The sequence below is a fragment of the Ambystoma mexicanum genome, chromosome 1p (assembly GCF_040938575.1).
Source record: "Ambystoma mexicanum isolate Mex_15411 chromosome 1p, UKY_AmexF1_1, whole genome shotgun sequence".
Classification (NCBI taxonomy): Eukaryota; Metazoa; Chordata; class Amphibia; order Caudata; family Ambystomatidae; genus Ambystoma; species Ambystoma mexicanum.
In genome coordinates this window covers 997790742-997812776 of record NC_090921.1, presented here as the reverse complement: position 1 = coordinate 997812776, position 22035 = coordinate 997790742, and the positions used below count along the sequence as shown (strand labels likewise).

Below are 22035 nucleotides of genomic sequence, written 5' to 3'. Positions count from 1 at the left end.
GAAGTACTTTAGAAGACGCAATTTCAGTACTCCTCGAAGGAGATTTGTGCATATGAGATTAATGTTGGGAAATGAACGAGCATAATCTGCCACGGATATTGTATGTGCTTTAACTACGACCAAATATGATGATTGGGAATATAATTAAAGAGTGCAAGACTACATTGATTTGCACCAACAAACAACTTTGCACTAAAACAAGTAGAGTGCACGATTCGTTGGCAGGTATGTGTCTCTTCATTCTGTACAAGATCATGCAATGTGACATACTAGGTTTGTTTGAATTTCAAGATATTAGGGGTGAAGTTAACCCCATTCTGTTAATGTTTTTTTTAGAGCCCGCCCTGAAGAAGGACATAGTCCGAAATGCATCAGCAAGGGCCTCTGCTGGTTAAATGATTGAACACTACAAATAAATTACAAAGTGATTGAACTTTAAGTACAGCGTTTATGTCAATCCGTTTTCCTTGTTGATTGACTGCATAATTACTACTATGAACTTGATCTATTTATAACACCAACTCTGAAGTAGTATTCACTACAAAATAGGCGTCTCCAAGCTCAGTGGATTTTCCACTGAGCAATTTCTGCCCGACCTGCTTATGACCAACCCATGCAAATGATACCGGGTGGATGTTGAGTGCTTAACCAGTCAAGATCACACTGAATTATGCCAAATAATTACTGTTTGTCCCCCAGTCCACTATTTCCCAGCAAGTTGAAGAAGGTATTCGGCCTGTGATAGAATCCCTGAACCAGCAAGTTATCATTGTGGCAACACATAGTCCCTGTAATACTCCGATATTGCCTATGAAAAAAACGGTGAAAGAGCTATATCGTTTTATTCAGGACCTGCGCACGGTCAATGCTGTATTGCCATCCTTTCCCATGGTAGCCAAACCCGCTACAATTTTGTCATGTATTCCTTACACTGCCAAATATTTCACTGTTGTAGATTTGTGTTCATGCATAAACGGGGTATGTAGATCGGCCCACACTTTTCACCCACATTTTCAGTATAGCTCAGTGGTGACGCGCTAGGCTTGGAAGCAAGACGACGCAGAGCAACATTGGTTCGAATCCCGGGTCCGTGATTAGAAACCTCTTTGGTATTGAGCGTGTTATCAAAAACCAATTATAATTATAAGCAAGTGCTCATAATGGCTCAGGCTTTAGGTCTGCCGGATTATAGCAAGCCCTTTGTCTTATTTTGCAATGAGTGCAACGGATTTGCTGAATGTGGGTTGATCAGGAACACAGCGATAAGCACCAACCAGTTATCCTGCCACAGCGTAGCTCTAGACACAGTAGCAGCGGGACTCCCAGCTTCTCTGCAGGCTGTTGCCGCTGCTGCCCTGCTGACCGAGAAACAGAACTCACTGGTCCAAGGGCATCCTGTCACGTTTTCTGTCCCACACGCCGTATTGCAATTACTCCTAGAAAGGCAAAACCCAAAGTGTGTCAATTCCGCCCTACTAGCTATGAGAAGCTGCTTATTTCTGCAGCAAATGTGACCCTATGCTACTATCCTGTCCTGAATCCTGCTTGACTGTCAAGTGGTTGTGGAAAGCTGTTGTGCCCTCGCATTGATTGGGTCAATGTATCCCTGTTGAACCCAGAGTTCATTCTCTTCACGGATGGTTTGTGCACCCATATTCCGGGATTTGGTCTCAGGGTACTCCGTGTGTACACCCTATTCAGTCGTGGAAGCATACAGACTGCCCACTGCCAAGTCGGCACATGTAGCCAAGCTTGTGGCCCTCACTGCGTGTGCACTCTGGCCCAGGGTAGATCAGCAACCATCTACACTGACTCCAGGTACGCCCATGGGGTGGTCCACGACTTAAGCGTTTTATGGAAATAGCATGGATACTTGACAAAATGGGAAATATGTGGCAGCCCTATCGAACGCATTCATCTTCCATGCTGCATTAAAGGGCACGATCCCCTTGCAGTCTTTCATTGCTTTAGGAAATGATTTAGTGAATGGTGCAGCTCACTCAGCAGCCCTCGGAGGGCCCCTGGCTCCTAATGAATGTCTTGTTTTTGTTGCAGTTCCATGGTCACCCATCCTGTCTCTTGCCAGTCTGGTGATTCTCCAAGATCAAGCTCCGGAGACTGAGCAGGTGACCTGACTCAGCATGCGTATAGTCTGGGAGCAGACTCCCCGTGGCGCTTCCCAGATGGACGCCTGGTGGCACCCAAGGTACTGCTCCCATACTTGGTCCACAACACCCCTGGTGTGGCCCACTCAAGTAAAAATGTCATGATCATGCTACTCCAGAGGGACTGGATAGTGCTTGGGTTAGCTTCTGTGGCCCAACATTATTGCGAACATTGCGGTACATGCTCATCTTATAATGTCAGGTGTTTGCTGCCCACGAAACTATGTGCACGTCCCATTCCAAGAAAATCTATTCTTGCACATTCTCATGGATTTCATACAGCTCCACACCTGTATGTCATATTTGTATTGTCAAGTGATGGTACACATGTTCTCAGTGTGGGTTGAAGCCTACTGATGTTGGAAGGCAGATCCGATCACTGTAGCCAAGAAGCTGCTGGCGGAATTAAGATCTCGGTTTGAAATACACTGATGCATTGCCAGCGACCGAGGTACCCAATTCAGAGGCCAGATTATCAGGGAAATATGCGAGGCTTTAAGGCTAGTACAGCAGTTCCATTGCGCTTACCACCCACGCTCTAGCGCACACGTAGAACGTTGCAACAGGGACCTTAAGCTGAGGTTATTAAAAGTGTATAGAGAAATTGGGCTGAAATGGTCTCTTGCCCTCCCGCTAGACATGTCGGCCATGAGTAATAACCCACAGCGTAAACATAGGTTGTCCGCTCACAGAATCCTCACAGGACTCCCAATGAGAATGGGGACTGCTCCGCCCACAGCTCCCCATGCCCAGAGTTTAACGCTGGAGGATGACAGATTAATTCAATATGGTTGTACATTGATTAAAACGGTTTGATCTCTTCATGCACAGGTCCATGAGGCCCTGTCCGAACCAGCTGTGGGACTGAGCCCCCCCTCTGAGACCAGAACACTGGGTCCTGTTGAAAATCTATCAGCGGAAGACATTGCTTCAACCGAGGTGGTGCGGCCCCTACCAAGTCCTCCTCATCACAAACTCTGCAGTGAAGTGTGATGTTGGTTTTTATCTTCGTGCCATGACCCTTCTGTTTGCCTGGCTCTGGTACCTGCAAATGTTGTGCAAGTAGCGGTAGAAGGAGCCAGGAGCTTTGGAACTTTTGAACTTTCGATCTCTGGTATGCTCGAACTTGCGATCTGTGGAGCGTTGTTCATTGGAACATTTGAACATTATGAACTGTGCTTCACTCTTGGCATCTACCTCTCTGCATATGTCACCTTAAGTGGAGGGACTAACAGCACCCGAGCCTCCCTGAGGCCGCCATGTCTGGATACCTATCTTATCATAGTGATCGTACGATTAATAACGCTCTCCAAAGTGAATGTATCTGAAACTTTCCGCACTTCCTGCCAGGATAACGAGGGCCCCACCGTTCACCCCTGGACCCACAGTACGAACACCTATCTTCCTGCATTTTCAACCTTACCGACTGTTGAGTGTGCGTCCACTTGTCTCACGACATATCTAGTCAATTCCCATTGACCCCATGTCTTTTCAGTAGGGGGGTCCTGTGCCTGGACCTCAAGCTAACCACCCAATCCTTAGGCCCCAGGCCTTGCCGGGACACTGTGCCACACATGGGTCTCAAGGGACCACCAAAACACAACACCCCAGACCAGATACCGTGCGCTGCCTGGCGTCTCTGGCGACTGGGCTCCTATGTTACACATATGCACATGGGAACAAGCAAATGTAAGCATTACATGTCCACCCGCTCCAGTATAGTAATTAACAATGTTTCTTTTGCGTTTGAACCCGGGTTCACATTCACACAATCTGGGAATACAACATATTCTGGAACTAACTTCATTTGCAGGAATAAGGCATATGCATGGTTTCCCATCAATTTGGGAGGGAGCCGTTACCTGGGTTATAACCTGCCCACAGTATGCCATAACCCTACTTTTTCTGCTCTAACCCGTTCAAGAAGAAATGCAGACTGGGAGTCCTTTGTTGTGGGAGTGGGGTACCTGATACCAGCCCTTGCGGTCAACATAAACCAAGACTGATTGTCTAAGCTATCCAGGTTTGTGGAAGATGTTGCCAATGTCACCACTGCATCCCTGTCGTTTTTGTCCCATGAGCGGCAGTCCATCCGCACAATGGTACTCCAGAACCGTATGGCCCTAGATATTATACTAGCCTCCCAGGGGGGGGCACCCGCGCAGTCGTGAAAAGCAAGTCCTGTACCTTTATACCAGATCACGCCAGCAATATCACAGACATCGTCATGCACATTCATAATACTGTAACCCGCCTACACGGCGGCGAAGAGTCTGCCTGGTCCTTTGGCTCATGGATTGCAGGATTATTTGGGCAGCTTCGAGCATCTTTTGGGCAAAGTCTGCTCATAGCTGTGGTCACACTCCTAGCGTTATCCTGTTTGTCCATGGTATGAAAATGCTTCTGTCAACGTATAATCAGCACCTGTTCTGATGGTTCACCAACTGTTCAAGTAATGTACTGACATGTGGCTGAAGATACAATTTATGACATGCCCGGATGTGAAGTATGCACTATTAAAAATGTGTGTAATGAAACTGGAGAGGTGGTCTCATAGGCGGGGGGACTGTGGAGAAACAATGAAATAAGGCATGATCATATATGTACACCCCTGGTACTCTACCATTATGTAACAGCATATTCTGCTCGATATACGCCATGCTAAGCCAATAAACCTAGCCACACAACACAATGTACTGAACCTCAGTGTGCATGTCACTGCTCGAGAAGCGCTTCACCCATTATGAAAGAATGCTCGCCTTCACAGTTCTTGCTTCTAACATAACGTATATCCGTTCTGGCATAGCGAAGTGCGTTTTTGTTCTCGTCTTTTGGGCTGAATCGGTTTTAGCAGGCGGATGACACATTACAAGGCCTCTCGCCTGCTTTGTGGGGAGATGGGAAGCATTTGGGAGTATAGTTACTTTGATGAAACACGTTACACTGTGCTGCCTACTGATACACTAACAAGCACTGCTGAATGCAACTGGCATCAAAAGACTGTACAAGAAGAGCTTTGCCTAAGTCGGCAATAAAGTGCACAGTGTGACCTTGCCAAGACAGACCACCCACTTCCTTTGGCACCCATGTAGTCCTGGGAGTATTAGATATCTGGACCCAGGGGGGTGCAGATGGTTGCATGGGGCGGGGGGGGGGGGGTCAGTTGTGCCAAAGTCTTGTGTTGCTGTTGGCCATTTGTTTGCTTACTGCTTTGACTAACAAAGTGTTCATCAATCCATCGGAGTCAAGTGGTCTTTTTTTTTTCCACGACATATGCAACACCTTCATCATCGCTCTTTAGAATGAAGCCTGAGGCATGCTCTGTACTGGCGGAAGGAGGATATAGTCGTTGGCTCCTTGCAGGTCCGAGGCCAAGTCAACCAGATCCTCCTCCTCAGCATAAAACTCCTCAGTGACAAAGTCTTTAGCCTCCCTTGGAATGCATGGGTTCAAACCTGCATAACCTTCTTAATCAAAGATTTCAGACATCTTTGTCATAAACAGTCCACTTAAAGGAGGGATGTAATCAGAGTAAGCCTTAGTGCCGGGGTGAGGTTGTCCTGTGCCAAGGCATTGATGCCTGAAGTCAGCTGCGCCTGGCACCGGGATGGAGTGGAGTCCAACTGTGGAACTGGAGAAGAGCTTGCAATCGTGTGGTTGAGGTCAACAGAGGTACCTCTGCCAGCTTTCCGGAGTGCAGTGGGGCCTGAGGGCGCAGCTGGCACCAGGGCCTTGACAAAGATGCCCAACATCTGCCGCCTGTATTTTTCTCATTCCTCTGGAGTCAATGACTTAGTGGGAAATGGTACATGTGTAGGTGGCGAGTCCTCTGTGGTGTCTCTGGAGTGAGTATGAAGACTTCACATCCTAGAGAAGGAGGAAGAATAATGCAGGGAACCGTCACTGAGGGAGTGGGATTTTATCCTAGGTTTGTTCTTCTTGTCCTTGTGGACCTTTGCCATCTGTAAGATCCTAGACTATCACTGCAATGGACTCCGGGCCAGGAGTCTTTGACTGGGCCCAGTTACCAATCATGGTAGAATTTGAAGAGCTTGACAGCACACTTCCTGAGGAACTTCAAGTTCATCAACTGGCAGGATCAGCAATCCTCTGAATCATGGTCATCCCCAGACAGTACAGACAAATTCTGTGTGATTCGACATACACATTTGCCTCCTGCATTCTGCATAGGTCTGGAAGTCTGAGGCCTTTGGAAGGTTAGGTATGACACAGAAGTAGTGGCCTTAAAGCATACGGAGTGCGCAGAAAAAAAGAACTTTGGACATGAGGTGCAGCAGTTCCATATACAGTGTCAGAAACATCATGTCTGGCATGGTGCCGGTACAGAGCCATGCTTCACAACCTCCTGGTGAAAAAAGTTCAGAGGACAGTTACTGCTGGAGATAGAATATCAAAGTTGAATGGGTGGGAGTAAGGAATCTATTAGAAAAAAAGGTCCACTGTCTGGTGTCTAGCAGAGCTTGTTCTAACAATGAGGAACTAATGTCGAACACAGACCCTCCTGCTTTAGAAGCCAACCCAGAACGTAAGGCTGGGTTTGCTGGTCGTCTGCATTAGTTTGTTTAGACTGGTGGGGTCGGAAAATTCTATTTGTGCTTACATCTGTGCATATTGTTGACTGAAGACCTGGGAATCTGATTTCACTGCCATTTGCACATCGAGTTGCTTGTGCTTTTGCACCCTGCTTTCCTTTTGCTCCGTTTGTGCAGAGAGAAAATGCAATCTCATTGTCAATGTATTGCTTTCCTTCCCGGTACTGTAGTTCTTGTGAACTGCATTACCCAGCACTCCCTGAGCTGTATTTTCCAATTGTTCTGGTGCTCCTGTGCTAGTGCTTCTGGGGCAAGCCGTTCTTCGCTGGTCCGCGCCGCTTGCCGCTCCACACCCTTTATGGAACACTGCCATTTTGTTAAGCAGTATTCCCAATCTCTTGTGTCTGTGTGCATACCCTCTTCAGTATGGGCCGTCACCCATCTACTTCTCGCAGACCAGAAATTGTGGTGCAAGAGAAATGTAGAAAAATACCCACGTCAACTTCACCACACTGACACGCCGGCTCCACAAGCCCTGCCGTGTACTGCAACGATTTCTGGACCGGATGAGGGCATTTCACTTAATCCACCTCTACACGTCCCTAAAGTCGCTCCGATTCACTTAATTGACCTAGATACGCCACACTCTCCAGAGACTGCTGACAGGGAACTGTTACTCACTGTGCTCAAAGACACTAAAACAACAAATTGTCAGGATGTACTGTCCTGACCAAGTTAGGGAACTTTAACTCTGCCTTAAAATCTCCTAACGATAAGATGTCACTCCTGAACGCCTGTTCTCCCTCCCCCCCCCCCCCCCCCCGGAGTACACACGCCACTAGCATACATGATGACTATATTCAGGACAAAGACCTGGACATAATGTGCATCAATGAAACTTGGCTCAAGGACTCAAGTGGTCCTAGGATAAGTTTGTCCATTCCCACAGGCTTTAGTTTCTTTGGGAAAGGTCATATTCAGGGAAATGGAGGAAGGCTTGCCCTCTTAGCAAAGACTAACCTGCATTTCTTTGAATGGACTATTGAATGCACAAGCTGTGAGATAATTTCTCCCAAATGAAAATAGCTATATAAATATTATCCTGATCTATCGGTCTCCTGACAACATGCCTGAATTTAATGAAGATCTGGCACTTCTCTTAAGCCCCCCCCTTTTGACAAGCCTAACTGCTCCACTATCTTACTTGGCAAAATGCAATCGTTGGCTAGGTAACCCTGTAGATTAGGAAGCTTCAGATCTAGAAAGACTTCTAAAAAGTCTGAACTTTGTATTCCGTAACACCGAGCTGACCCATTCAGGTGGAAATGATCTAGACTGGATTGCCGCCAGAAACATCTCTATGAAGATTACTAACACCAGGGCTTGTACCTGGTATGACCATTTCTTCGTGGAGTGTTTTATTCAGCCTCCTAATAAACCATCCAAAGTTGATAACCAACCCAAAACACTTTTGTGTAGGAATCTGAAAAGAATTAGCTCAGAGGAGTTGGAACTATATTTTAAGGAAATTATGGACAACACCTCAGACATAGATTCTCCAGAGACCTTGGTGTCTGTGTATAACACCCAACTAAACTGCCTCCTAAACAGAGTAGCTCCTCTGAAATCAAAGACAATCCATAATAAGACATGTCAACAGTCTTGGGTAACCCCAGCCCTGGCCAACCTAAAAAAAGAAAAGACACAGGCAGAACGACTCTGGGTGAAAAATCAAACCGCTGGGGACAAGGCATTTTGGAATACTATACAAACAGTCTACAAAACATATTTACGAGGCTAAAGGGAACTTTTACAACAATTAAATTAAGTTGGCAGGTAATAAGGCAAAAAAACGTTTTGAGATGTATAAAAATCTTGAGAAACCTATGTTCAGGACTCTTTTACTCCATCTAATGAAGACTGTAGCCAGATGCAATGTGTCTTTTCAAATAAAATTACTACTGCCCGTAATAACATTACTAATTCCATGACCAATAGCACTCCACATATTCAGACACTGAGAAATATTGAAGAACGTCGGTTGTTCCTTTAAACCAATAATCTAAGCAGAGATATTGTCCTTCCTCAGTCCATGCGCCCCACCTTCTGCTCTGGTGATATCCTCCATGCCAAATTCATCCTGCGCCACCCTGGAGCTTTCACCCCTTTCCTGGCATGCTTTGTTAATTCCTCTTTCAGCCATGGCTCTGTTCCTGATTCTATCAAGCAGGCTGTAGTTGCACCTCTGCAAAAAAAAAAAACCTGGTCTGAATCCAAGAGACCCCAACAACCTGCGTCACAACACTAACACCCTCTTTTTACAGAAGGTTGTAGACAAGGTAGCTTTTTCCCAGCTCCAACAACATCTTGAGGACACTGGTATTCTCCACCCTAAGCAGTGAGGGTTCCGAGCAAATCATTGAACAGAAACTGCCTTACTCGATCTCCAGACTCCCATGCTAGAGGTCCTGGATGAAAGCAGATCCGGGCTGCTGATACTTTTAGATCCGTCAGCCGCCTTTGACCTGCTTGGCCACCACCGCCTACTGTACACCCTGGCTACCATCGGTCGAGTGTTTGGGAAAAGCTGGAAATTGGATTGACTCGTTCCTCAGTAACAGGAAATCACAGGTATGCTGGGGTGATGCATCTTCTGGTGTTGAGCCAATATATTGTGGTGTCCCACAGGGGGCTTTCTTGTCCCCATCTTGTCCCCATCTTTATTTAATCTATAGATAAAATACCTCTGTGACCTAATTACTCAGAGTTTACATTTCACAAACTGTGCTGATGACACTCAACTCCTGATGGCGTTGAGTGGAGACTACCCAACAGACTCAGCTAAACTAGATCACATTTACAGCTCGGTAAAAAGCTGGATGTCCAGTAATTGGATGTGCTTGAAGATTGTCAAGACAGAAGTGATGATTTTCAGATCCACGCGGCTCAGAGCCAAGTTGGGCTCAGAGTACTCCCATATGTACATTGAGGGAAACCGTATAAACATCTCCGAAAAGGTTGCTCTGAAGCACACATGGACGGAGTGGCTTGCGGCACACAGTACCATTTGAAGGTGCGAAGAAACACCAAACCTCTGCTGTCTTTCAATAATCGTCATAATCTGGTCAGAGCCATCATGCCACGCTTAAACTACTGCAACGCCCTCCTGCTTGCGGCACATTTTTTTTAATAGGCTTCAAATACTTTAAAATGAACCTGTTTGTATCATCTATGCTGTTATATGTCAAGGAGGGAGCATATTTCTAATGCTAGGAAAAATCTGAGTGTGTCAGCAAAAATCAATTTCAAGCCTCGCTCTTTGATCCATAGGTGCCTCAATGGTGCAGATTTCCCCTCCCTTAGACCACTACACTTGAGTATCTGTGAGTACTTGTCCATGCCCAGCTGTAAAAGAGCTAGAGACGTTGGATGATCTTTTCCAGTCGTCGCTGCTCAAGCATGTAGCAATTTTCCAATGGATCTGCGTTTGGAACCATGTCACCTGGTGTTTCAGAAACGTTTGAAAACTGTAATTCGAATAATCTGCCTGGTGCTGTACTCACCGTTGAACAAGCAGCCGCCTTCTGGTTAAATCGAGCAACGGGTTTACTTTCTGTGTTGTCCTGTTCCTTTTAAGTCCAGTGTGTTTTTGTGAGCGGCCTGATGCCTGCGGGCTTTCAGCGCTATACAAATAAAATACATTAAAATAAAAGGTTTTCGCCATGATAATATAAAGCATTATAGGGTACAAAGACTCTGTACCCTCTTGATTTGTATATGGGCAGTTTGTGTCAATTGCAAGTTTAACTTTCTTTACAGGTACATATTCTCCCTGTGGCTCACATTAAGGAGGAACTTTTGCGGTGCTGGCAAAGGCACACGAGCTGGAGAAGTATAGAAAGGAATACACTGTCCCTTAATTCGGCAGTTACATTGTACAAAATCTGACCAGACCTAGGTTTACATTAGCTTGTCAGTCACTCTACTGACACAATAAGCTTCTATTTCTGTCAAAAGGGCTGGCTCAGAGTCCATATTCCCCATGAATTGCAAAGGATAAGAAAAGGTAACACAGCAGGCCTCCGAGGTGGCATACATTGTGATCTCAGAATGAGGGTAAAATTGTGCAAAGTAAGCAGAACAAACCTTGTAACCGAAGCTTTCACAAGACAGGCGGCTGAGATGGAGGAAACCTTCCAGAAGGAAACGGACATCACATTGGATGGAGAGAACTGAGGTGGGGTGTTTCATTTTTCCCAACTGGAGTGCTAAATAATTGATCTGGAGAAACAGTAAAGTATTCCATAGGTTAAAACACTGCTATAGAGCCCCTAGCACGGTGATCGGATGGGATAACTGCGTGATAGCTTGTAATCCAAAGGCTTGAGTCTACTTCAATCATTTGAGAAATGTTTAAATTCTCAGTGTGTCCCGAATGGAGATATTTGAATCTGTTCTCATATTTTTTATCCTTCAATTAAACCTTTCTTTGCTTCTTTTCAGAAAAAAGATCAGGTGGTCACTGGTACCGATCCGGCATCCAAGGTTACAAAACCTTCTTGGGCTTTTCAGCACCTGTATTAGCAGTAGAGGATTTGCTCTTTCTATGAGAAGACAGAATCATGGTTTCCCTACAGAGGGAAATTCAACTCACCCGCAGCTTAGGTGTTATGAACTTCCTCCTTTCCTGTCCATAATGAGTACACAGGAAGAGGAAGTGCTCCATGTCCAAGTTTGCACGCACACCACAGCCACATTCTGTCGAGATCAAACCCCCCCAACAATTTTATTTTCTTTAGGGGACAGCGGGCCCAACCTAACCAGTACTACTGCACTCAGGATATCATAGACCTTGATGGCATTTACTCAATTGGAAACGTCATAAGGGTTAATCAAGTGGACTTAAAAAGTCAATTACCATGCAAGGAAACTACTACTGCTCTGCAGGAGTTCAAGGTTGAATAGGGAGTAAAATTTGTACTCAGATTCAAAGTAACACTTATCCAGCAGTCATCTCAATCAAATAGGTGAAACAGGCACAGTCCAGCAGGGCATGCTGTACACTTCAGGAGGGGTGTGCGCCGGAACAGAAGCAATCCAAACAACAATCTAGGGTACCAAAACTATCAAAATTGGATACTTTAATTAAAATAGAAAATACACACAGTTAATAAAAACACAAATGAGCCACCCCGGAAATGGAAAACAGTGTGGATAAAGGGGCACACTGGGTTTGAAGACTGGCGCACAGGCAGGGGTGTTGGTAGGTCTGCAAAAGACCCGGGGCTACGCTAATGTCGGAACTGTCAGGACTGGGGGCTAGCTGGCCTTTTGGTTGTAGCTCCTGAGATTCTATCCGGAGCTAAAACCAAAAGACCAGGGGTTTTAGCTCCCTTAACTTCCCCCCCAGCAACGGCTCTGCGCACAGGCATTATTTTGAGCAATAATGTCAAAGTCACTTAGTTTGTCTTTAAAAAAAAGGTAGAGCGCGGGATCGGACTAGTCACTAGTGGCCCTTTTAAAGCAGGCAAGGGGGACAGAATCACTATCAGTACCTTTATTATTACTTTTCCGGCTTTTCAGCATCAAACCAGTCAGGCCAATTTTGGCAGAGAGTCAGGGTAGAGTCAGGGAGTGGTGTCGAAGGGATCCAATGATGCGGTGCAGTTTGGCAGCTGTGACAGCTTGCGGTTCCAATATGCAGGTACATTTCAGGCAGTGTGGATCAGCAATGCTGCAATATTCGGGTGCCTCGGATGTGGGGAAGCGAAGGCTTGTTTTCGGCAGTGAGCGAGTTCAACTGGCTGAACACATCATTGTGCCACTGCAGCAGCTACATCGTAGGGCTCAATGAGACCAGTAACCATCCTTGCGATGTTGAGCTGTGGATGCTGTACGACTCAGTGGTTCTCGAAGGCAGACACATCAGAGCTTCAGCATCGGCCAGAACCTGGATATGCGTGAAGCGGTTGTGTCCCGAAGTTGAGGAAGCTCCAGTGGTTCCCTTGTAGCAGCATCGAGGTTGCCACAGCCGGCAGCCAAGAGGTTTGGAGATGCAGTGAGTCAGGAGCCACTTCCCTGGCGCCTTGGCTGCTGGGGACCCTGTCCAGTGCCTCCAGGGGCAAGGTAAATCCTTTCTTCTGCACTTCCTAATCAGGAGGTTCTTAGATGGCACTTTCAGCTTTGTCACCTCAGGTGAACAGGTTTCTTGTGTACCAATGGTCCCAGCTGCAGTAGGCCAGTCAGCAAGTCATTTGAACTATTCCCTGGGATAGGTAGGTGGAAGAGTGTCTCTTCCTTAGAAATATTGGTATTCACCTGTATGTCAAAGGACTTTGGAGCAAGTTGTACTCTTAATTAGGCTCCAGATGAATCCTTCAAGTGTCTAAAGATGAATCAAATAAAGGGGTGGGATCACCTACTTAAATAGGCAATCTTCTACAGTGGATTGGCTCTCTTCTATTCTTCTGTAAGGACTCCAACCCTGGCTGCGGTTGCAGAATCTTCTGCCTAGTGATGTCATACACCCAGAGTACTTTGTTACCAGGAAGCTGGGCAGGGGTACAGGATGTATGGTGGAACCCTTCTCCAACGGGAAAGTAATCGCCTGAGATACTCTGCTCCTCCCCTTACTCTGCTTGCCTACATTCAAAAGTCTCCAGTGGGAGTTAACCACTGTACTGCAGGGGCTGCCTTTGATGCACTGGTATCCAGCTAAACCCCTTGAACTCTCCCCAATGCGATTCCCTGTTTCTTAGAAAAGGTGACATGCCTAATCATAGAGATACAAAGGGGTGGGTGGTCCCCGGACTGAGTTTCCCGGGCTGGACCCAAATGGTTGGGTAAAACTCAGACCAGACAACCAATTACACAAAAGGCCTTGTCAAATGATTCACTGCACGCCCAACCGACAATACAATGGCACCAAAAGGTTTTGGGCAATAAAATAATTTTGAAGTCCCAGAGATCACCATGCCATAAGCCGGTCAGATAGCACAATGAGCTAAGACCTTGCTCCTGATATGTGTGTGTAGCATGCAGTGGCAGGTTCGAATCCCGGCAAGGTCAACTCAGTCTTTCATCCTTCTGAGGTCGATCCATTGAGTACCACTCTGTGGGCTAATAATGCCTTCTGTTATATCAGCACTCTGAGACGTATGGGTGTGTAGCGCTATATAAGGAATACGTTATCATAATAAGACATGGCTTATATTTAGAGTTGTCATCTGCCACCAGATCCTAGGGCATACAATTACATAATTTAATGTAACCATGGGTAGTCCTGCATCTAAAGGAAGATCCTGGCAACTGGACTTCTGGTCCCAACAGATGCTGGCAGGAATGCACATGTCACTTGTGACTGCCATGTTACCAAAACACAAGGCAGCTGCCGAGAGGCGTTAGAGAGGCTCACCAGGGGTGCATGTGTACACTGTGCATTTTAGCATGAAGCGTTATTGAAGGGGTGGGTCTGATTAGCAGGCCTCACTTTCAGAGACAGAGCTCCTCACATAATTTTATTAGTAAAAATCAAAAACGCTCAGGCTTCCGTCCTCACAGATGGCTTTCCTGCACAGATCAAATGGAAGGGGCATCCACCCAGACCTCTGAGAACACTAAAAGGCATATTATCTCCTTTAAATATTTTGGTCAAGGCACACCATTGTCTGTTGAGAGAAAAGATCTTCTCCCCATGGCTGTTTAGTATTACAGGGGGAGTAGTGGATCTCACCCGGGGCTCCTTTCACCATGAGGGTAGGGACCACTGCATTCACTTGCTTCAAGATGTAATAGTGCACCAATCCAAGGCAATTACCATTAGAAACCCGGTACAAGAAAATGTGCTGTTCAAGTGTCCCGGTGGGTGCACCTCAAGTTAAATGCTCATAACTGTACACTGGAGGACCTCAATCTCCCCGTAACCACAAAGATTCTTCCCACAGAACATAGTAAAGGCAATCTTGGAGCCAAAGGCCCTCATTTGATTTCTGTAGGATGCATGCACCATGGCCATAAAAGGACCAGATTGGGTCTACCGTCACTTGGTTAGCCTATCCAACCACTCTTTTAATATGTTGGTTTCATGGCACATGACCATGTGAATATTAGCCCCAAATGAACCTAAAATAGCAATTCCAACTATATGCCACCTGAATTTTGGTTCCCCTCTGCTACATTTATTTTTTCAAAATTCAGGCTCAAGTGCTCAGCGTGAAAAAAGAAGTTAGCTGCATCTAATGTCCATTATCACTTCCTTGGGGTACGATCAGGATTCCTACCCTCATGGCCCCATCAGATCAGCACTGAGGAGGGGCTCAGCAAAATAGGGCACAGGAACGCCTGTCTCAGTAGCAACTTGATTACATAATATGACAGGCAAAAGGAAGTACCCATTTTAGGGAGGAAACACGAGTGTGGATTCAAACATGTTGGGCCTGCAGATCTGCTGAGGGGCCATGATCAATTGGCTCTGAGAGGCAGATGGCGGCAGTGGCTTTCCTGGGAGCAGGTAGCATTTTCAGGGAAATGCTACCCGTTTATTAACATTACAGCTTAATGCAGTATGAGGTCTAAGCCTTTTCAAATCATAAGACAAATGCAGGCAAATTGCAAACCTATGGCGAAGGAATCAATTCTTGTTTGGGTGTCACTGTCGCAAGCATGCAGCCCCAAGTATTGTGTCTGCCCAATAGCCAATGTAAAGTAAATAAGTTGTTGAGCGCCGTTGCTGCGTCAGCTAGAGATTCCTAATTGGGTGTGTGGCAAATTACTTAGATTAACAACTCAGAGATCGATAGTTTGGTAACTTGCTGGTTTATTGTGAACTTGATGCACAGAAATTGGGGATCCCTCTATGGAACCAGTTGTGAAAATAAAAAGAAAAAAGGGATAGTTTAATCACTGTTCCTCAAAAGAAAGTGTTTATGCCATCAATTCCTCTAAAGGTAATTTTCATCTGTTCCTTTTTCAACAGTTCCTCAAAAGGGGATATTTTTGATTCTTCAAATAAAATGATACTTATTTCCTTTTCAAATCATAAAGCAAAAAATGAGGCCAGTACAGATGGTGACAATAACATTTGGTCAGAACTATGGCCATGTTTGTTTCAGGCATGATCGACCGGTCAGCTAGCCCCCACATATGGACTCTAACCCACCTACTTATTTGTTCTGCATATTTGTAGTTAATAACCATACCTTCTCCACATAGAAGCTGAGCTGTTTGGCTGACAAATCCAAAAGAGGTGCAATGAATTTACAGGTGATATCCACACTCATGATGCGTTCTTTTCCAGACTGCTTTCCAATTATAGCATGACAGATCAGTCTTTCCCTCACCACCTGCATGGGAAACACAAACATCATATTTTGATGAGTCACTTACAGATATGTTCACAGTAAGAGTTTCCAAATTATAAGCACCTTTTTGCCTCCAGAAAAGAGAAGTAACAAGTGAATGTTGCTAACCGTAGTGACCTCTGTACTTCTAGTCCATACGCTCCCCTTTCCTGCATACTATTAAGATGTCATCCCTGGGAAGCAGTATTAGATTTTAAAAAGCATGGGGTGTAATCAAGATGAATCCAGGAGCAGTTGTATAGTTAACAACTCACATCGGGACTAGAGCACAACTTAAGGACTCCCACCGATGGTGAGCTGGAAGATCTCAGAGCAGTGAGGATCTATGCAAGGGTTTTCAAATTCAGAGCCCTGATCAAAGCAAATGAAGGCCCTCACCAAAATGACAGACATTACTGCCGCAGAGCACCACCAGCGCCAAAGCTGGAGAAGGAGAGCAACTGTCGCCTAGCTGGATACAATGGGAGATTGATGAAAGTGTAGGGTGGGCACCAGTCCTTGAAAAGAGAATGCAAAGATTGGAGGCAGTGGGCGTCGGACCCAACTTCAGGGACATCATAGTCCTGAAGCTTCAGTGAGCCGGAGCAGGTCCTTCAAAACTGACAGAGTGCTTGCTAAAAAGACAAGACCCATGCAGATCATATGATAGTGGCCTGCTTGAGAGAATACAAGAGGAATTAATGGGAAGAGCAAGTAAGGAAAACAAACTGATTTAAAAGCAGCAAGTTAGAAGAGAAAGAAGATGGAGAAATTACTTACCGGTAGTGTTCTTTCTATGGATTCTTCATTAGATATCCCATCCAGCGTCAGCTGCTCGGAAAAACTTTCTACAGGAGGCGTAGTGTACCACGGCTCAGCCGACTGTCCCTCTTGACCCGATGAGGCAGTCGTCGACTCCGGATGTGATGCAGGTCATCGTACATATACTGCATCACTACGCCCCTATACCTCGGTACTCCGCCCGCCCACCTCAGCCCCCCGAAGTCAGCTGCTGCAGAGGACGAATCCAACGATTCGGCTGAAACAGCCACAACTCATAGAAAAAATGAAACTAAAGAAGGGAACCTTAAGACATTTCAGAAAAACACAGTTCTACGGCAGCCATTCGAAAAGGGAGCTTGCACCCTCCTCCCACAACACAAGTAATTCATCAAACTGCAGGCACCTTCATAGCGCGGCTGGATGCAAGGGTGATGAGGATTCTGTGGGAGAAGAAGCCATATAAAGAACATTACCGGTAAGTAATTTCTCCTTCAATGGATTGCTTTTCTCCTGCAGATTCCTCATCATATAGACTCCCCAAGCAGTATGCATCAAGGTGACGGGATGAAAGTCCTCATATCAGAAAACTATGCAAAGCGGCTCTCCCAAAACGAGTGTCAGCTCCGCGGGCCACAACCAGGCAGTAGTTTTTGATAAAGGTATGCAGGGAGGACCAAGTCACCGCTCGACAGAGGTCTTTCACTGGCACCCCTCTTTGTAGAGCCGAAGAGGCGGGCACACCCCTAGCGGAGTGGGCTCTGATGCCCCGAGGTAATTCCTTTTCTGCATTGTGTTAGCATTCTGAAATGCAGAGTGTAATCCACCTAGCGGTGGATTGCGTGGAGACAGCCAATCCCCTTCTTGCCATCGAGAAGGTTATGAACAGTTGGTCTGTTTTTCTAAATTACGCGTTCTGGCAACATAAAAACAACAAGCCCTCTTCAGGTCTAGCCTATGGAACCACACCTCCTCTTTGAGGGGATGAGGGAGTGGGTAGAAAACTGGCAGGTCTATACCCTCTGACAAATGGAAATCTGAAACAAAAGCAGAGATATGGTGGCTTGCATGATAGGGCCTGCAGCTCACGGACACATCTGGCTGACGTAATGGCCACCGGAAAAAAAGGTGGTCTTCAGAGTAAGCAAATGAATGGAGCAAGAAGGCAAAGGCTCAAAAGAAGCTGCCATAAGAAAAGTGAAAATCAAATTAAGGTCCCAGTCCGGGAGAGGTCACTGAAAAAAGGTGGTCTTCAGATTAAGCAAATGAATGGAGCAAGAATGCAAAGGCTCAAAAGGGTTCCATGTGTTAAAATCACGGCAAAAATGGCTGTTGACACAAAATATTACGGCAAAAAGGCTGTGGTTTTGCCGTTGCAATCCATGTAAAGGCTGCGGGGGACATCCCAGCAACCCTTGTACCCATTATACCATTTAAGAGGAGCGGATGACACCCCCGCAACCCCCACTCACCTTAAATGGTGTAAAGGGGTACACCTTTAACGGGTCACACTACAGCATTTTTGCCACGATTTTATGTACAGACGGTATTTTTGCCGCAATTTTATCACTGCATACCCTCAAAAGGAGCTGCCATAAGAAAAGTGGGAATCAAATTAAGGTCCCAGTCCGGAACCAATAAGGGAGTAGGTGGAAACCAATTTACAAGGCTCTTCAGGAATTGGGCCATAACCGGGATCGTAAAGAAGGACCCTTGATCCGGAGACTGCTTGAAAATAGACAAAGCCACCAAGTATCGTTTCACTGTTGCAACTTGAAGGCCTGACAAGGCCAGTGACAGAAGGAACTCCATCACTGAAGTGGTAGTGCAAGAGATGGGGTCAATTTTGCATTCCCTACACTACGTCTCCAATTCTCTCCACCTGCACACAGTTAACGATCTTGTTGAAGGTCTGTGTGCAGCCAGAAGCACCTCAAGTACCACCTCAGAGGCCCAAGTCATCAAATCTCATCCGCTCAAGAGCCACACATGCAGATTGAAGGACTCCAGGTTCAGTTGTAGTAACCGACTTTCTGACTAAGATAGGAGATCTGGCAGGTGAGGTGGGCAGATGGCCAAGTCCAGGAGGACCGAGTACCATGCTCTCCTCACCCAGTCCGGGGCGATCAAGATTGGGTCGCTTGAAACCTCCTCAACCTTCTGAGAACCCACATAATGACGGTAATCAGAGGGAAGGCATAGTGGAGGTCAACTAGGAACGCATCCCCTAATGCACCTCTCGCTGGGAATTCCCTCAAGCAAAACAGTCTGCACTTCTTGTTGGACTCTGTGGCAAACAGGCCCACCGCCGGGTTACCCCACTGTGCGAACATCCCCTCAAGGACCTCCTGCACAATTCCCACTTGTGCAAGACAGTTTTCTGCCTGCTCAGAGCACCGCTAATCCATTCTCCGTCCCCGCCAGATAACTTCCGAGACGGAGATCTGTTTCTCCAAAAGCCAAACCACAGTGGCATCGCATCCCTGCAGAGGGGAAGAGACCGTACACCTCCCTGCTTGTTCAGGTAGTGCATGGCCACCGGATTGTCCGTCATGATCAGGGCATGCTTCCCCTCGAGAAAGGATGTGAAAGCTTTCAGGGCTAGCCTGATCGCTCACAGCTCCAGCCTGTTGATGTGCCATTGGCTCTCCATTGGGGAGCAAAGACCATTTGCCTGCAAATCCTCGGAGTGAGCCCCCCAACCTTTCAGAGATGCATCAGTGACCTGACCTGGGGCCAGAAAGGTTCACCCGCTATAATGTTGGTACCACTGGCTCACAAAGAGATTGTTGGCCACTGATCCGGGCATCCTTAGAACATCCTTCAAGGTGCCAAAGTACTGGGACCACTGACCTTTTAGTAGCCAGTGCAGAGTCCACATTCGCAGTCTGGCCTCTGGCACTAGAAAGATACAGGAGGCCACGAGACCTAAAAGGTGGAGGAAGGAGACTGCTGACAAGCTGTCATGGCTCTGAAACAAACGACTAAATCCCTGTGACTAGCTAATTCGCCCTGTGTGTTTGTAACTTGTTCACCTGCGGTTGGGTCAGTCCAGCCCTAGCATGCGCTGGTGTGACGCCTACAACCGGAGTGTTAAGGTCCTCACCCTATCCTCTCTCACTACTTTCCTGTGTCTAAAAATCAAGTGCACACTTATTGGTGGTCGATCCTGAACTTTACTCTTACCGCCTCCAACTTGTGTGTCTTATTGTTAATAATTATTTGACCCATTTGGTCTGATAATAGTTAAAAAATATATATGATTCTGACAGTTAAATGTACTTTCTGCCATTTTATGCTAAAAAGATTATGTATCTTTGTCGAGCCCTTTTATCAAAGTCTAGTGGGTATCAGGGTTTGGGGCATCACACCCAAACGTCTTAAAGTCATCGACTGGTTTCAGCGGCTCTGTTAACTAGCCGCTTTCTTCAGGACAAATAATGCCATCACTGCATTATATATTTTAAAAAACACAATTTCTTCTGTATTCTCCACGAAGTGGGTTCTTGGAGGGTCTCTCCGGGTTTCCAACGGGCATAGTGGGTTCTCTTTCCCAGGCCCTATAGGGTTATAAACGGAAAAAGGGGGAAGCATCATCAGTCTATGGATCATGCTATTCCTATTTAGCACTTTCAGGTAAGTTGGGAGTCACTCAGTGTTACAGTTCTCTCTCACCTGTCTTCACATGTAACTCTCCAAAAGCTCATATATCAAGATGTTCCTTATCTTTCCTGGATCCTCATCTCATGGATCATTTCACGTTTGTTATTCAATTCAATCAGGTTCTTCTGTCTTGAATTGTGTCTGTGGGTTAATCAACTTAGTTTTACAAACACAGCTCCAATATAAGTGCCGTGTATCGTCAGCTGTATCTTGAGATCTTGCTCTGTTGCGTGTGCCCGTAGCCTGGTAGTTCTAATCTTCTTGGTGATTAGGCTCGTAATGTTCCTACAAAAGACAACCCAGCTTGTTATTTCTCGATCGTCTTGTATGGGTTACTTATTTAGGGGGCCTCATACTATTTTACTCATACTATTTCAGCCCACAATCGGTTGTATTTAAATACTGGCACCCGAGGTTTACCCTCGCTACTGAGCATAGTCGCATACTGGATAGATATTCTCTAGTATGTTTCTCTCCTTAGGATCCGCCCCCATCATTTATGGTCAATACTATTGAGCCGTGAATCTTTAAATGTGCTGTTTAGCTTACCTTGTTTAGGATGGCGTTCCGCACTGCTCTCGGTAATATCTCTGATCGAGTTGCGTTCGCCATCTTGGATTTTGGCCATATTTACGTGAGTGTGGTCTTGTGATATTGGAGCTCGATCGGAGATATTACCGAGAGCAGTGCAGAACATCATCCTAAACAAGGTAAGCTAAACAGCGCATTTAAAGACTCGCGGCTCAATAGTATTGACCATAAATGATGGGGGCGGATCCTAAGGAGACAAACATACTAGAGAATATCTATCCAGTATGCGAATATGCTCAGTAGCGAGGGTATACCTTGGGTGCCAGTATTTAAATACAACCAATTGTGGGCCGAGTACAAATAGTATGAGGCCCCCTATATAAAAGTATCCCATACAAGACAATCGAGAAATAACAAGCTGGGTAGTCTTTTGTTGGAACATTACGAACCTAATCACCAAGAAGATTAGAACAAACCAGGCTACGGGCGCACACAACAGAGTAAGATCTCAATCACAGACACCACAAGGGTGCTCGAAAGCTGCAGGTAATGGATAATCCTCTATTACTCACTAGCTACAGCTGACAATACAGAGCACTTATATTGGAGCTGCGTTTGTAAAACTAAGTTGATTAACCCACAGACACGATTCAAGACAGAAGAACCTGATTGAATTGAATAACAAACGCGAAAGGATCCACAAGATGAGGATCCAGGAAAGATAAGGAACATCTTGATATATGAGCTTTTGGCGAGTTGCATGTGAAGACAGGTGAGGGAGAACTGTAACACATTGAGTGACTCCCAACTTCCCTGAAAGTGCTAAATAGGAATAGCATGATCCATAGACTGATGATGCTTCCCCCATTTTCCGTTTTTAACCCTATAGGGCCTGGGAAAGAAAACCCACTACGCCCGTTGGAAACCCCAGAGAGACACTCCAAGAACCCACTTCGTGGAGAATACAGAAGAAATTGTGTTTTTTAAAATATATAATGCAGTGAT

The 22035-nt window shown here is 46.0% G+C and overlaps 1 protein-coding gene across 1 annotated transcript in view; it reads right to left on the bottom strand.

Moving 5' to 3' along the window:
• The window catches only part of HYDIN (HYDIN axonemal central pair apparatus protein), a 3273799-nt gene that overhangs the window by 2179730 nt on the left and 1072034 nt on the right, over positions 1-22035 (bottom strand). Inside the window, exon 21 of the mRNA XM_069654775.1 lies at positions 15916-16059. Coding sequence (XP_069510876.1) covers positions 15916-16059 — 144 coding nt within the window. The remainder of the gene's footprint in view (positions 1-15915; positions 16060-22035) is intronic.